The following is a 17,216-nucleotide window of genomic DNA, read 5'->3' as shown; positions in this document are numbered from 1 at the left end:
TTGTTTCCTGCTATAACCCCAGTATCTAGAATTGTGCCTGGAATATATACTTGTTGAATGAACGAGCAAATGCCTATTACACACCATTGGTTCTCAAAGTATGGTTCCCAGACTAACAGAATCAGCATCACCTGAGAACATGTTAGAAATGTAAATTCTGGGAATTCCCTGGCGGTCCAGTGGTTAGGACTTTGCGCTTCCACTGTCAGGGGCCTGGGTTTGATCCCTGGTTGGGGAACTAAGCTCCCACAAGCCCCGCGGTGTGGCCAAAAAAAAAGGTAAATTCTTGGGCACCATTTCAGATTGATTAAATCAGAAACACTGGAGGTGAGGCTCAGCAATCAGTGTTTTAAAAAGTCCTCCAGATGATTTTAATACCTTCTAAAGTTTGAGAACCAATAGTACAGGGACTTCCCTGGTGGTCTAGTGGTTAAGAATCCATCTTGTAGTGCAGGGGATGCCAGTTTGATCCCTGGTCGGGGAACAAAGATCCCATATGCTGTGGGGTTACTGAGCCTGTGTGCCACAACTACAGAGCCTGTGCACTCTGGAGCCCATGCAACGTAACTAGAGAGAAGGCTGCAAGCTGCAACTAAGACCTGATGCAGCCAAAAATAAATAAATAAAATAAAAATAAACAACCAATGGTACAGATCATTAAAGTTATTTTTTTTTAAATAAATTTATTTTTTTATTGGCTGCGTTGGGTCTTTGTTGCTGCGTGTGTGCTTTCTCTAGTTGTGGCGAGTGGGGACTACTCTTTGTTGTGGTGTGCAAGCTACTCATTGCAGTGGCTTCTCTTGTGGCGGAGCACGGGATCTAGGCGCGCGGGCTTCAGTAGTGTGGCACACGGGCTCAGTAGTTGTGGCTTGCGGACTTGGTTGCTCCCCAGCATGTGGGATCTTCCCGGACCAGAGCTCGAACCTGTGTCCCCTGCATTGGCAGGCGGACTCCCAACCACTGCACCACCAGGGAAGTCCCTACTATTTTTTTATTTATAGTACACTACGCTGTCTTTTGTTTATAGAACACTTCATTTTTTGGTAGCATGCTAAGGTTGCCAGACTTATTGCTGAAAATTATTTTTCAATTAAAAAACAAACAAAAAACCCCCTAGTGGTTTCCAGTTAAACATGATAGATTATATAGCATTTTTATTCTCAAAAACAACACTAAGATGTCAGTACAGGAATTTAAAAAGTACAGATTCATAAGCTCTTTGCCACATTCCAAAATTCCAAGAGCTATAACAAATTAAACTTTTGAGAGCAGAATTCTGAGTAGCTGAAGTAATGGCAGTAGAGTAACTGAATCTCCCGAGTCATCCTCAAATAAATAAATAAAATTTAAAAACTATATAAACTCAGTGTTAGTATAGCTAGAGAGCAGCAAATGTCTAAACTTCAAATTTCTGCAAGCTATTTCTCATGCTCTCGTCATAAGCCTTTGCAAAGAACAAGAGAAGTTCATGAAAAATTGAGCTTAAGAGAGAAAAGGAAGGTAGAGACAGGCCTAAGAATGATGAAAAGTACTGCCAGAAAGACAAAGTCTATCCTAAGTGTCAAAATACTGAGAAAGTGCATTACTGTAAGATGAGAGCACAGCCTACAGGAGACATAACAGTATGTTTAATGGTGAAGAGGCAATTCTGGAAAGATAACAATTCAGGGGAAGAAGAGAGTTAAAAAGGAGAAGAACCTTTTGGAAACAGTCAGTGAAGAGAAAATGAAGCAGGAGGAGAAAATTGAGGATGCTGTCACTTAAAAGAAAGAGAAAAACTGAGGAACACTCAACCCTTTCTTCTTCCACCACCCTCCCAAAAGCCACCCGATAAAGAAACGACACTTTGCTTGCAAGGCTCTAAGAGAGTATTCTTGAACTAAGAATATCAAAGCACCCCAAACTGCATTTCACAGAATGCAAAGCTAGCAACAGTCTTAATCTATACAAAAATACTATTAAAAAAAACACACAATGATAATTTAAACAATTCACTGATCCAAACTGCCACCCAAAACCAATAGTGAAACAGAAGAAAACTGCAACACAATATTCAAAGTGAATTAAATACCCTCATAAAAACATTTGGAGATAATTATAAGGCACCCAAGGAAATGTAGATTTGAATGAAAATTTACTAAGGGGAACTAAAGAAAAGCAGGCAAAGAAGAGCCAATTTATATGTAATTGGAGTCTGTAAAATGATAAACAAAATGCTAGTTCTTAGTTAAGAGTAAGAAAACTCTTGGTGGGCACTGTACTGCTCAATAAACATTAGCTATCTCTGTTATTATGCCAAACACCACTGCCTTTATAGAAATTAAAACTGAGCAGAGCCCACAGAAATATAATCACATATTTTATAAGAAATACATTATGGTAATATTTGTTCTTTTTAACATTGACTTAAATTACACACATTTGCTGATTTATTCATCTTACAAAAATAAATTCAGCATTTACTGAATGCCAACTGTATGACAGGAAAAAAGTATACATTCTAGAAGTTCTGAAAGTCAGTTCTTTTCATAATCAAATGCAGAGGTCAGCAAACTTTTTCTTTAAAAGGTCAGATAGCAAATATTTTAGACTTTGCAGGTCATACAGTTTGTTGCAACTACACAATTCTGATGTTGTAGCTTGAAATCTGCCACAGATAATACATAAATGGATGAGTGTGGCTATGTGTCAATAAAATTTTACTTACAGACTGAAATTTGAATTTTATATAATTTTCATATCACAAAATAAGCTTTTGCTTCTTTTCAATCATTTAAAAATGTAAAACCTTTCTTAGCTCGTTCTTAGCATAGCTTCATACTGTCTTGCAAAAACAGGCAATGGATCAAATTTGGCCTGCACGCTGTAGTCTGCCAACCCCTGATCTAATGAAAGGCAGAAACCCTATCCATAGAGTGACAAACATATGCACATGTATGCAAAAATTTGCATCCAGTTTCTGGAAGTTGGGTCATACACGGAACTTGGAATATTTGCTCTCTGAGATCCTTTTCAATTCTAGTACTTGATCATTTTTCAATCTCATTCTAACTGGACTTCCCTTTCCCTTCCATAGGCGATGCTCTAGTGACCTAAACTCACCACTTGAAGACAGCTTTGACCACTTCTCAACAACATACGATGAATTTTTCCTTTTTTTATGCCCTTTCTTTTTGGGAATAAACTTCCAGTTGTTTAACTGAGCTAGCATATTCTCTCTCTTGATTTCTCAAAACTGCAAGAATATTCTAACTGGCCTATTTCCTACAAACCATCCCATACAATGTTTTCATGACAGTCTTCCAACATAGCCTGAATACCTCTGCTCAAAAGTCTCCACTGACTGCACACTGTCTTAAAATAACCTTAGCCTTAGTCTTGCTTTTAAGATGCTCCACTGTATGGCTACTACATATCTCTACAACCTTACCTACTCTTACTAAGTGAATTCTGTTCACTGCTACAAGAACACATTACGTATTCCTATGTCTCTGCTTCCGATTACCATGTCCCTTTTTGTCTTTTCCTCTAAATCCTGCCATTCTTTCAAGATCCTCTTGTGCTCCCTCTCCTTCAATAAGCCTTCCTGAATGATGCAATCCCCAGTGATCTTTCCTCCTCTTTCAAATTTTATTATGTTAATCACAAATTATTAACAAAAATTTAAAGTGTTATTTACCTTTGGTACATTTTCTCATCCAAGCTGTCACAAATTTTGAGGATAAGGAAAAATGATTCTGTGCATAGCATATCTTAGAACTTTAGGTGTTCAATTAATAGTTGTTATTAATGACAATTAAAAAGTCCAGTATCAAGCAGGCATTTTAATGAAGTTTCAACACATAAGAAGAGAAATTAAAAAGTTAAAAAAAATTATCCCAAATAAGAATGCCACTTACTTTAACCAATATATCTTTTACAACTTGATTGCTATCATTATGAACGCTGATATAACTGGAAAAGGTCTCTCCCAAAAATATATTCCTGTGAAATAAAATAAATTTTTAGGCAGAAATCCATTCAACTTTTATCATAAATCTTCTATTTGTGCACCACTGAGAACGTCAAATGGAGAAATTACTAAAGGATAGAGATCAGGTGAAATACTATTTCAATATTTCTTTGTTTACACTAGGCTGCTCACTCATTACCTAGTGCAATTAAAAATACAGATTTAATCTATAAAACATGCTATATATCTTGACCCTCGACTACTGCCAAAACTGCCAGCCCTCCTAAAAATAAGTCATTGAAATCAGATCCATGTTAAGAGTCTGAAGATTTGATACTGAGGAGGCTAGAGAAAGGCAGTTTTTGAAATAACTTATGCCCCGAATCTAGAAGAGACCAAGTTACTGATCTCAGAGTATTTTTTACCAATTTATTTTCTTTTTCTTTTTCTAAGTCATTCTAATAAAAATAATGACTAGTGGCATTAGTTTATATGTTATATATATAATGCATATAAACATATAAATATATGTAGATATATTTATACAAATATTTTAATATAAATACGTTTTTTACATGAATATATTTCTAAGCTTTCAAGACACTAGTCAATGACCACATTCTGTAAACCTTTTGAAAAAACCTGAAAAATTCCTTTTGGTCTAAAATTGTCTCAGTTGCAAACAGAATGGAACCAGGGACTTCTACCTCAGTAATAATCTAGAGTAAGAGAATAGCTAAGAGCAAGAGAAGGAATAAAATATTTAGAACTCCTAATGAGCTGACAAGTCCAATAACTTAAGTTGGTAAAGGGCTGTGATGGTGAATAAAAGAGCTGCTTCTGAAAGACACTGAGATTAAATCAGTTAAAATAAAAGGAAGATGTAGGCATTAAAAAATATAATAAGATCTAAAGAAGAAAGTTAAAATTCTACCACCCTAGGAACCACTGTTAATATTTTGGTATGCATCTTACTTTTTTAATTAAAAAAAAAAAAACCGAATCACATAGCATAATTTTCGTAAAACTTTTTTTTGTTTTCAGCCACATACATGTATCATGAGCATTTTGCCATCCCATAGTTACTTTTTGAAAACATGATTTGTAATGGCTTCAGAGTGTTGTTGTGTTTCTAATGTGAACATATCATTCTTACCCAAAATTCTGTGGTAAAGTCAACATTTCTCCCAACATTAAAATTTCTGCACCATTTACAGTTGAAGGATCATCTCTCATGAGCTGGTTAAAGAGGTCTCCTGTAGAAAGAGAGAAACATCAAATTCTAACACCTACCTTGGAAATAACTTTTATTTATGTGAAGAAACAGCTGAGAGAGATATTTAAAAAAATAATCTCATAACAAAAATTATATTTAAAAAAATCTAATTTCTAATCTTCACTACAACAAATGCATGCCAAAAAAATTCTGTTTCTACAGAAAACGAACACTTCAGGAACAAAGGAAAATGTAGGTCATGAGATATATAGAAAGCTCCAATGATTTTTAAATAAAGGGAATGCTAACATACATTGATGGAACATCTGAGGATAAATGAAATTTTAATAGTGTCATTATGAGGAATGTATTTTTACTAAAACTAAAATAAAAGTCTCTTGTTGCCATGGGATATCAACAGTATTTTGATGTATAGATTATGACTGAGACCTATTACTCAGATGGCCACCATTCACACGTACAAAAACAGGCAACAAATAATGCAGTAAAGAGTTAGCATAAGATTGGCAAGGTTAGGCTTATTCCAAGGTAAGGCAATCCAGGTTTCAAATTTTCCCTAGGTGCAAGTAGGATAAAGCATGTGTCATACCAGGTAAGTCTTTCTCTTCACATGTTACTGGAATATTGGTGAATAAAGTAGGCTTAGTCAACCGCATCACTGTGAATTGGGAAAGTAGAAAAAAAAAGAAAAAAAGAAAGAAAGAAAGAAAATATTAATACCATTTTATGCCAGTATTCGCAAGTTGAATGTATGGTATTCATCAATTTTATACTAGTAGAAAATATAATCTGAATACTTCCCAAACAATATAATATTAAGTATTTCCTAAGATTATTACACAGCAATGATTTACTAATAAAAATCTTAGTATATAACAAAAAGAATTTTATGTATGACAAAAAGAAAGAACAATTTTGCTTTTATTTACAACCTAATGAATTATAAAAATTAAATGCAAACGCAATATGGCTCATTATACAAAAAGTAGAAAATAAAATAATTTCAAAGCTTACAGTATATTACAAGAATAAGGCTTTAAAAAAATCTTGAATGACTTCACTGTAAACAATATCAACAAAATATTAACCAATGTTAGTCTGATAGGGACAAGAATTTAGATGCACCATTCTGAATATGAAACAATAATTTTATGCCAAAAGGATTTTTGTTAACTTTATTCCTTGGTTATAATCACAGGCCACTGAAGTTCAGTAAGTGGCCCTTTAAGTAATAGTAATTCTTTGTAAAAATTATGAAAGTGTCAGTCAATGTGTAGGTTTATAGAATTCCAACCAAAACTAGTATTTGTTCTTGGAACATGACAGAATGTATCTAAAGTTTATCTAGAGACACAAATAAATAAAAATAAGCTATAGAAATTAATAGGAAACAATGATAAAAAACTGCACATGGGCTTCCCTAGTGGCTCAGTGGTTAAGAATCTGCCTGCCAATGCAGGGGACACGGGTTCGAGCACTGGTCCAGGAAGATCCCACATGCCGCGGAGCAACTAAGTCCATATGCCACAACTACTGAGCCTGTGCTCTAGAGCCCGTGAGCCATGACTACTGAGCCCACGTGCCACAACCAGTGAAGTCCACATGCCTAGAGCCCATGCTCCGCAACAGAGAAGCCACCGCAATGAGAAGCCTGTGCACCGCAACAAAGAGTAGCCCCCGCTCGCCACAACTAGAGAAAGCCTGCACGCAGCAACAAAGACCCAATGCAGCCAAAAATAAATAAATTAAATAAATTAAAAAAAAAAACAAACTGGACATAACATGTAGTAAAACATTTAAGTCCATAATCAACTAATTGGTTTATTAATACAAGACCATACTGATATGTTAGATAATTTTTAAAAATTATTAGGATGCAGCAAAAACAAATCAACATTATAAGGTGCTAGGACAACTGGTTCACTATCTGGGAAAAATGAAATTTAGTTTACAAATTCATTTCAAATATCAAGCTGCATATGTATCACATAGTTGGACAAAAATTAAGCAAGAGAAAACTAGAAAAAGTGAAAATTAAACCTAGTCTAGCGGGGACAGGACATTCTAATTAAAAAATCTTTTTCAATTTTTTGTTAAGATTGACATTTGACCACATCAAAATAAAGACAAAAATATAGAAGTAAAAATCATACAAACTCATAAAACATTTCAGAAAATGAATCCCAGAAGACTGTTTCTTTATAGCCTATTAAGATGTTCATTCAACTCAAAACTCAAATCTTTAAAGACTATTGATCTAAATGGTCAGTGCACAATATGTGGTATTCGTTAACGTATGTAAAAATGTACCACCTAACTACTAATTAACTAGCTATATCATTCATATCAAATTTAGTGCCTTTCTCATTTTGGTCTTATCTTAAATGTCATCTTTCTCAGAAAAGAAGTAACAGGTCACCCTGTTTCTCTCATAGCACCTTGTATTTATCATGAATTATGTTTATTCACTTACAAGTTTATAGCACTCCTATCCAAACTCCTTGAAGTTTAGGCTCTTATGTATCATGTTAAGTTTTGTGGGCTCGGTGCTTGACACAGGTTCTGGCACATAGTCTGGCACATAGTATTAACACCTCACCAAAATCTTCAAGTAAGTGGTATTTTTGATGATGTAAAGTTTCAAGAACTGAGGCCATTAAATAATGTTATATTAAATAGATGACCGCAGACTTCACTCTGCTCAAAAATAATTTTCCCTATTATTAATTATAAGCCCAGGGTCATAAACCTGGAATGTCATGCTTTATTAGAAACATCCCATGGGAATTCAAAGTCCGACTCTATTTCAAACAGGACATTAACCAGCTACACATCAATGATGTGGGTGGGGGAGTGAATGGGGAAGCGTTTCAAACGTCTTTCACTCTTACTTTTAACCAGGAAAATATTAAAATTAAGTACAATCTGCAGGGGATAAAAAGGTGTTCTGAAAATGACATACAGGAAACAGTTTTTTTCACAATCTTTCAAGACCCTAAACTCAATTTTAACACCAATTGGTGCTCTCTCTCTCTTTTTTTTTTTTCATTTCAGGTGAGACCAAATCTTAACAAATAAAGAGGAAATACACTCTCAAGGAAATCCTGAAACACTTTTTAAAAAGTGTTCTTCACAACACTGTACATCAACTATATACCCCAATAAAAATTTTTTAAAAAAGAAAGTTATACTCAGTTAAGAGTAAAAAGTAAACAAGTTAAAATAAACATAAATTTGGAGTGATCAAAAAAAAAAGTGTTCTTGAATTCACCTAGACGTGTAGCCAGCTTATTTGCTTATTATACGCTCAAACTTCCATTATGTACAAAAGTCCTTTAAAGCTTAGTTTTTACTGATGCTATGGTTTTCTAGGGGATGAGATAGTAGAGGGTGGGTAAAGAACAACCCTCCATTAAAAGGAAAAACATCCTAAGCTGGTATTTAAAGTACCAGTTTTCTTCCTGTTTTCAAAAGAGGGTAAAAAATCAGCAAGAGGGGATAGCAGTTGGTAAGAAATACTATCATCCTGTGGAGGCAAAGAAAATTACTACAAAGCACAATTTGTCATACTGCAGATTTTTAAACACAAACTGAGAAAGCCAAGTTTGTAACATAAAACTATCTCATTCCTTTAAAGAAGATGTGGCACATATATACAATGGAATATTACTCAGCCATAAAAAGAAACGAAATTGAGTTATTTGTAGTGAGGTGGATGGACCTAGAGTCTGTCATACAGAGTGAAGGAAGTCAGAAAGAGAAAAACAAATACCGTATGCTAACACATATATATGGAATCTAAAAAAAAAAATATGGAGACGCAAGAGGGAGGAGATATGGGGATATATGTATATGTATAGCTGATTCACTTTGTTATAAAGCAGAAACTAACACACCATTGTAAAGCAATTATACTCCAATAAAGATGTTAAAAACAAACAAACAAAAAACTATCTCATTCCTTGAAGGATGATCCAAAGCATGTCCATATCAAGTATAGATTTAAACCTTAGTATTTCCTGTCTTATAATGAATTGATGAAACTCAAAAATTAAACACAATGTTGGACAAGAGCAAATATCAACAAAAAACAGGGTTTTAAAAAAAACTGGCAGAGAAACTACAATAAAGCACTGGTTATTAAATGGTAATTATGTATCCAGTCTTGAATGTTAAAGCAGGTTCTTGGTCAAAAATTAAAGAGGCAAAAAAGAATATGTGATTTTTAGTCGAGTGACAAATATTCACTACACACAACGCATAGTTAGTGCCATGTGTAGAAACACTCTCAGTGGAACTCACAAAATACAGACATTTGATTTACTTATGAAATTCAGGTTTCATCTAAAATCTTATAAAAAAAACTTTTTAAAGTCTTCAGTAAATTAAAAAAAAGATAGGCTTGAGGTTATAAACTAATGAATTAGGCCAGTTCAACTTACATATACATTTTGCTTGGCCAGAACATTAAAAAAATTATGTCGAATCTTCTTCACTTTCAGAGTCCTTACCACATTCTATAGTCTTACTTTTCTAGTTCCTGAAGGCATTCAAGTTTGTGAACCTTGGAATAATCTGGGGCGTTTTGAGCAGATTAAATCAAAGTGAACCATTATGCAGGAACTCATCTTAGAAATTTTCAAAAAATGGTCTTTAAATTATTTGCTAAGTTGGCAAATAATTTAGTTAAATTCATGTGATGCCCTCCACATCTTTTTTCTTAGAATTTGAGTTAACATTTATTTGAAAGTGGATAGCTCGTCAGGGAAAAATAAAATTATGGCACTGTTGCCACTTTCCTAGAGTAAATGCTTCGACATTTTACCAAATGCCCTCAGATTCACCTTCCTGCATATGTCTTTGTTTCCCCAATTTATTCATGTCTGTGACTTAGCAGTGGAACCCAGAAATACTGGTGAGCCCTACTATTAGCTAGTGCTAGAATCATCAGTCCTAAGGTTCTCAATACTCTAAGAAGGCTTCAAAGACATGGCAGCGGATTCTAAATTCTTAGCCCTTAATTACTACCTAAGCATTGTCTAGGTAGATAAGTGAATCGCTTCTTCCTTTAAGATCACGGCACTAGTTGCAGTAAAACTCAATCTTCATTTTCCCAGTTCTGATTCACCTTTTCATCATTTCTCAGAGGGGTAGAAAGCAATTTATACAGAGTAAATTAGAGAAATTTAAATCTGCCACATATGAAGACAAAGAAGCTCTTTTTAATGTGTGATTCTTGAATTTAAAAACTGCTCATAAGAAGCCCATAAGAAAATATTCATAAGAATATTTTCAGTTCTGTGTATAATCATTGCAAAATAATAAAAATGTATCATAAAAGAAATGCTGTGGTCTATATAAGTGACCCTGTCTTATGATTGCCTAACTTTTAACCCTTGATTAGCAACCTAATGCTAAATAAGACCTGAACAAAAAACCCCCAAATCCACCATTTATGATTGCCTAATAAGATTAGCCAAGTCTTATTTGCAAAGCTCGCTGGTAATAATGAATAACTTCTTGACTTTTCTCCAGCACTCTTGATTGAAAAGTAAGATGACTAATGAACGAAAGAGGAAGTAATTACTGATGAAGTTACCTTGGAAACTCCCTCTACACCTGGTGATTTTTCATTTAAAGACTTTTGGAAGCATTCATGCACATGATGATTATTTTCTACAGAGCTGTCTCATTTGAGACAATAAAAAAGGTATTAAAAGTTAAAAACAAAAGAGTGTTTGGATAGTGTGAAACCTAATTAGAAAAGATAACCTCTTTAGTTAAAAATTGGTAGACTCCTTATGTTTTAAGGAACCTCAGCCAGCTCAGGCTATGAGAAACTCCCCCAGAGGCACATTTACCATGTATTATTGAGCCCCTACCATGCCAGGCACTGTGCTACAAGGCAAATGTGTTTCTGCCTTCCTAATGAGTACAGTTTTTTTTCAGGGATATAGTTTAACTACTTAAGAATATGACTCTATGTTAGCTCTGTGAGGGCAGGAGCCATGTGTCTCCTTCCCTACTTTACTCTAGTACCTAGCTCATGGTACGCATTCAAATTTGTTAAATAAATATACTTTTTAATAAAACTTTTATTATATAATCACTTTGAATATTTTTATAAAATGATGTGTAAACCCAATTTACAACATTTTGCTATGGGAAACCCATGACTCCAAGAACCAGAGCATTAGTAATCAGCAATAACAGTCATTAAGATTGAATTATCTGTATTAAATAAAGAATAACTTGATCTCTTACCCATATTTGATACCTCACTTCAAAAGAGCTTATTGCCTTAAAGATATCATGGTCTTAGACAAATTATACATTTTACACTTTTGTTTCAGAACAACACATCAACTATTGTCTATTACATATCTTTGGAAATATCGGCAGAATCTGGGCTGGTCTCTCAATTTGAATACCACATTCATGGCACTTGAATACCATTCCCAACAGAATTGGTTTTAGTTTTATTTTTAAAAAAATCATTACACTTTAGGTGAGTAAAGAAAAAATACTGTAAAATTAGATTTTGGGGATTTACCAAAATCCAAACTAGTCACTGTAATTCATAGGAATATCTAATTCAACCATTGGAAAAGTAACAGAACAAAAGGAATAGAACATTTTACCTTTAAATTCAGTAAAAATAATAATTTATCACAATTCATTTAAAAGAAGGCTGCTCAAAGTAAAACGCAGCAAGTTCCTGACTTAAGTGACAAGCCTAGGAATTCACCTGGTATTTATTTCTGGGATACAAACTGTACATATATTACCGCACAATTAAAAATTTATTCATCTGTTTCAGTTCCTACTCAGTTCATTCAGAATATTTTTCTTTTTGACAATTAGTGGAATTCATTACATACTAAAAATAACACCATATTTATGCACAAATAAGTTAATCTTCCCAGTAAGAGCTAATCTTCCTTTAAGAAGATTTCCCACATATTCACAGTACATAACATCACAGAACACCCATATCTGGCCTAAATGTCTCTGAATTGTAGCATTACAAGATGGAAGTTCATTGCACCTGATAATTCGATTGAGTTTTGCCCAAATGTCTTCCAGAGTTTGGTTGTTACAAATAGTGTGCTCTATTGTCCATCTTGCTCTATAAAATGAGTGCAAATTTAGTGCCTTTAAACTATCTTGCAATTTTTCAGACAAAGGAAAAATATTTTCAGTACAATTACTGCTGGGAAGTGAAACACTCCAAGACCTCTTCTTGTGCCGTTTTCCTTTTTCTGATTGTTTATCCAGACTTCCAGAATTAGTCTGTTCATTCAGTGTGTGTGATTGGATTAAGTGCTTCTTTTTTTTCAAATTAGGTTGAAACTCCAGTAGATCTACTGTGCAATCATAACTCTGCAATTTAATATCATGTTCTGAGATGGTTAAGTACTGTCTCACATCTTCAGTTGCCTCTTCAGAAATCACAGGTGGTAATCTTTTAGGTTTGAGTGGAAGTCTGGACCCATCATGCGGAAACCAAGGAATAAATCTTGATAGTGGACGTGTAGGAAAGTCTTGAATTGCTTTCTCTGCAATTTTTGGCAGTTGTGTGGTTTCACTCTCATATGGTCGATAATGTAATATTACTTCTGTAGTCATTCTGCAGTAATCCAGTTACTCTTAATGAAGAGAATATTTCTTAGCTGAGCTCCTCAGAGCTAGAATGCAATTTATAATTACAAGACTCTCTCTCTTTCCAAATCAGAGGGAAACAGGACCTAAAGTGGAAGTATTGCAAAGAATAAGATATGGTAGGGATAGCCTATATACAGATAGGCAGGGAAAAAAGAAAAAAACAAAACCAATTCCAATATGATATTTTACCAAAGTGCTATTGGTAAATGTGAATGTAATCCACAAAACTGGAAATCCTTTCTCTTACCAAAATAAGGGATCTGGATTAGATGCCCTATCATATCCTTTCAGCCTAAAACTGCTAGTAGTCAACATGTTTAACTGAAGAGATATAATGGATTTGGAAGTACTGATATTAATATGTTAGGTAATAATAATCTTAAGACTATAGCAGAAACAAAAGGGAAATTAGTGATTTTTAAAATACTAGATTCAAATGAAGATAATGAACAAAAATGTAATAATACTAAAAAATTTGAGACATGTGAATTGAGGACAATGAAAATCACTGTAATTTTTAATCTATTTTGAAGAAAATGGATCATTTTATACTTTAAAATTACATGAATTCTACCAAACAAATATATAGACAGAATACTTAATGATTTTATTTCATTCTCAGTAGTAAATACTGAAAACACGAAAATGGTTTAACTTTGCATTTTAACCATGCTAGAAACTAGTTTCCTGACAAAGTCTCATTTGTATAAATGAGGCACTTAAGCAGTGTCAAAACCTTAGTAGCACGGCTCCTGAATTCCAATTTGGAGGATGAACAAGAAGACTGGAGCCTTACTTTTTTTCCTCTTAGAACACAGACGTCTTCAAGTTGCCCCAAATTAAGTCATCGATAATAAGTTCCAGCATACAGTACACAGGCTCAAGAATGGAGCCTACCAGGATCTGCAAGTTGGGTTTCCTAATCGGGCCCAAAGTTGCCTGAGCCATAATGCAGGCTCTTTCAAATCCTAGCTACCAGAGAAAAAAACAAGAGGTCAAATCCCTTCTTCCAAAAATCATTAGAGAACTACTTGACGGGGGTTCTCCCATTGCTGGGATGACTGTGAGTGGGGTCTCCTTGGCATGATGTCACAATACTCATTTAACCACTGACTCTGAAAAGTCAAAAGAAGTAACCAATCTCATAATAATTCTTTTCCTTACTGTTAACGTCCACTGACTGACAGATTTGGCAACTCAAATTCATAAAGGACTGTGATCCTTAACGTCCATAATTTTAATATGGATCTAAATATAGATAGCATATTCTTTCAAGAATAATGCTTTTATTTTTTTCTTCCCTTTTCCTTACATTTTCACATTTTAAGACATGCCACTGAGAATTCTTTCATTGTTGTCTGAGCTTACTCAGTGCTGTATTCCAGGGACACTGATGTTGTGAGAGCTCCTTAATATTTTACATACACATGAAAGTAAACTTATATGACAATACAAATTGATACATTTGGCATCCAACATAGGTAAAATTAAAACTTGTGAAAATTCTTGGATAACTAGAACAGTGGGGAAGAATGGGGCCAAAGAGCTTTAAGAAAGCTGAAACTAACACTGAATTTCAAAGCACTTGTCCTCTTAGGTTGCTAAAATACTCTTCTCCAGGAACCTTCTGTTTTGGAAAATAGAAAATACCTGGGAAAGACTACTGTAGCAGCCTAAAAGGACTACGGCAGTTAGCCTCCACATCACTGGAATTTAACTGTATTTAATAGCTTCCAATTTGTATAAAATGATACCTATCAGCTAACAGAACTGCTCTAAATTCCCATCAAACTACTAATGGAATGATATCTGAAAATGCTCTTTCCTGCATTAGGAGGCAACATGGAGTCTTGGAAAGATGAAGGCCTTGTGTTGAAACATTACCTCAATCACTTACTAGCTGTGCGATCTTGAAAAAGTTTAACTTCTGAGAGTTAAGTAATATATATTTCACATACTACATATGAGTCTGAGATCAAGAACATGACAATTTCTCTTCTTTCTTCAGGAATAAGCCATTTCAGTCCAGGCTAAGCTCACAGGTCCTATTGCTATTACATTAGTTAATATTTTAGTTTCTTAGTTCTACAGTCAGAGACAGTTCTGATAACCCCAACTATCAGTATATGATTTTATGCTACAAATGAAACTGGTGAGCTTCTGGAAGGTTTGATGCTTACAACATAACTAAGGGGATAAGGGTCCCTCAAAATGGATCCCACAAGTTAGGTAAGTGAAATTCACTTGAGTTCACATGTCTATCGAGCATCTTTTCAGCTCAGTCCAAGAAGATACTGGTAACCACAGAGTAGGGCATCCAAGAAATAAGTGCATTTGTGGTAGTAGAAAACAGATGAAATAAAGCTGAAAGCGTTTCAAATAAAAGGTTTCACAAAACAACAGGAATTCCAGAAAAAGAATGCCCTGCTCATTTCCCCTAAATAATGATCCAATTAAATCATCAAACTTTCTCAAAACTGTTTGCTGTGTATGCAAACTGACATGAATTTCCCCCTATACACAATACTTTGACGTAAACAGTGAGTTTTAACAAACCTAAATTATATGTTGTAGTACTATGTATTTCTAAATCCTTGGCACAGTACTAGACTAATTTCACAGATGAAGCTGAAGCCTGGTAAATTTGTCATTGCCGCATGAAGAGACAAGAGACAGAAGGAAAAACCACTTTAGATACCCGCTGTTAATCATCTCGGTTCACAAGGCTCTCCCCGGGTAGGGTGGGGACGTCAGCATCTGCGGCTAAAATCTGTCTGGTGACTGCAGCAGCATGTAACAGAGTAAGAAATTTACCAGGTATCTATTCCATTCTAACGGGGGCTCTCAAACCTAAAAAGCAAAGAGGAGAAATAGTTTCCTTTCGCTCGGCGCCAAGGAACCAAGCAGGAGGGCGAGCATTGACAGTGTTTAAGAAGGACGAGGCCTATATCCCAGAGGCCAGGTCTATGTGTCAAAGGCTTCGAGAACTAGTGAGAGAAAGGGAGAAAACAGATTAAAGGGAGTCGGGTTCGCAAAAGTTTACCTTTCAGGGCCAGCAGGTGCTCCTGTTTGGGGGGATTCACTTCCATTTTGACCGGCACTTTGGACCCACTGCCTACGGAGGCTGAAGAGGGTCAATCAGCTCGGAAGAAGACAGAAAAGCGCACGTTCGGGAAGACAGGGCATCAAACACACTCCCAACAGTTTCTCTCTGCCGGTGGTGCCTTAAATTCTCTTCTTACCACGTCCTTTACGAACCCAACCGCTTTTTTACCAAAGCCATCTCTTGCCTCTTAGAGACCTATACATAAAATACTTCTCTATTTTCCAGTCACAATCACACACCGCGACTTCAAGAAACCACTCCTCGGTGACAACTCACGGCCTCCCAAATACCTACATTGCAGAGTAAATGATATAGATGTGGCATGCTGGGACTTGTAGTTCAAAAGCCGCAGGGCATGCAGGGACATGTAGTCCCCTCTCGCCCCGTCCGTTTTGCAGTTGGGGAGAAGAGGTCGTTCCTGGAGCGGGAATTTCACCCCAAAACTTTACTTTTGTTTTATCCCTTCTTTTTCCTCTTAATTTTACTCCTTCCATCAATTTCAGACTCCTCAATAATAACAATAAAAAATAACAAAGTACCCACGCACAGGCCTGCGAACCCAAACACCTAGCGGCTGGCGAGAGGATACGCGAAGAGACCGTCCCAGCAACGCCCCGCGTGGTACTGCGCCTGTGCGCCCCCGGCGAGCGCCGAGGCTTCTGGGTAGGTGGCTCTACCCCGCCCATCAGGTGAAGGCCTTGAGGGCTGTTTCTGTGGCGCCACTCGTTCTAGGATGGCTGCCCTGGTTGTAAACAAGCCTGGAGCGGGACTAGACAGTGGTCGTCAGGGCAGCCGGGGGACGGCCGTGGTGAAGGTGAGGGACCTTGCGTGCTCTGTTCTCCACCATCGGCCTCCCTTCTGTTTATCCCGGAGATCTGGCGGCAGCACCGCGGCCCTGGCTTTTTTTGGGCGGGATGCGCGGCCTCTGGCCCCTCTCGGCTTTACAAGCCTGTCTCTCGCCTCCGGACCTTTATCCCAGCAGGCCTGAGGTTACCTGGTCTTCTGGTCACGCTAGTCCTCTGCTTGGAGTCGCCAACGGGGACGTTTGTGAAAAGGAGCTAATGGGCCTGGGAGAGTGACCTGGGCTGGTCTTTCCCCAGGCCCTCTGTTTTTAGTTAAGCCCAACAGGCATTAATTAGCTTATTTTTAGGAAATTGAGCCGTTATTATCGCCAGGTACTAAGTTAGGTATTTTAGCTCGTTAATATCTGTTTAGGAGGTAAGTGTTGATTACAGTCTTAAAGGTGAGGAAACTCA

The 17,216-nt window shown here is 36.1% G+C and overlaps 3 protein-coding genes across 7 annotated transcripts in view; 1 reads left to right on the top strand and 2 right to left on the bottom strand.

Moving 5' to 3' along the window:
• TRAPPC13 (trafficking protein particle complex 13) overlaps window positions 1–16,566 on the bottom strand; it is a 37,980-nt gene extending 21,414 nt beyond the window's left edge. For 2 of the 4 annotated variants that reach the window (XM_036848595.1, XM_036848596.1), the window contains exons 1-4: window positions 15,898–16,034; window positions 5,779–5,847; window positions 5,109–5,208; window positions 3,900–3,984 (exon numbers count right to left, since the gene is read on the bottom strand). In XM_036848595.1, coding sequence (XP_036704490.1) covers window positions 3,900–3,984; window positions 5,109–5,208; window positions 5,779–5,847; window positions 15,898–15,943 — 300 coding nt within the window. In that variant the 5' untranslated portion in view covers window positions 15,944–16,034. Of the gene's footprint in view, window positions 1–3,899; window positions 3,985–5,108; window positions 5,209–5,778; window positions 5,848–15,897 lie in introns of all 4 variants that reach the window. The other 2 variants (XM_036848594.1, XM_036848593.1) reach the window with 2 other exon arrangements.
• SHLD3 (shieldin complex subunit 3) lies at window positions 11,459–16,031 on the bottom strand. Of its 2 annotated transcripts, none has more exons than XM_036848601.1 (3): window positions 15,898–16,031; window positions 13,651–13,822; window positions 11,459–12,937 (listed from the first exon to the last, which is right to left on the bottom strand). In XM_036848601.1, the coding sequence occupies exon 3, from the start codon at window positions 12,816–12,818 to the stop codon at window positions 12,063–12,065; it is 756 nt and encodes a 251-aa protein (XP_036704496.1). In that variant the 5' UTR covers window positions 12,819–12,937; window positions 13,651–13,822; window positions 15,898–16,031; the 3' UTR covers window positions 11,459–12,062. The 2 variants fall into 2 exon arrangements, with proteins under 2 accessions (XP_036704496.1, XP_036704494.1); XM_036848599.1 differs by having other exon boundaries at window positions 13,651–13,826; window positions 15,898–15,981.
• Window positions 16,567–16,641: 75 nt separating the features above from the next.
• The window catches only part of TRIM23 (tripartite motif containing 23), a 39,323-nt gene continuing 38,748 nt past the window's right edge, over window positions 16,642–17,216 (top strand). The window contains exon 1 of the mRNA XM_036848590.1: window positions 16,642–16,774. Within this exon, the coding sequence (XP_036704485.1) occupies window positions 16,694–16,774 (81 nt within the window). The 5' untranslated portion in view covers window positions 16,642–16,693. The remainder of the gene's footprint in view (window positions 16,775–17,216) is intronic.

Source organism: Balaenoptera musculus, chromosome 3 (assembly GCF_009873245.2).
Source record: "Balaenoptera musculus isolate JJ_BM4_2016_0621 chromosome 3, mBalMus1.pri.v3, whole genome shotgun sequence".
NCBI lineage: Eukaryota > Metazoa > Chordata > Mammalia > Artiodactyla > Balaenopteridae > Balaenoptera > Balaenoptera musculus.
The sequence above is the reverse complement of the archived record's forward strand: the minus strand, read 5'-3'. Positions and strand labels throughout refer to the sequence as shown.

Bases quoted from the DNA above. Each gene is read 5' to 3' on its own strand.
- SHLD3 (XM_036848601.1), bottom strand. From the start codon at position 12,818: ATGACTACAGAAGTAATATTACATTATCGACCATATGAGAGTGAAACC.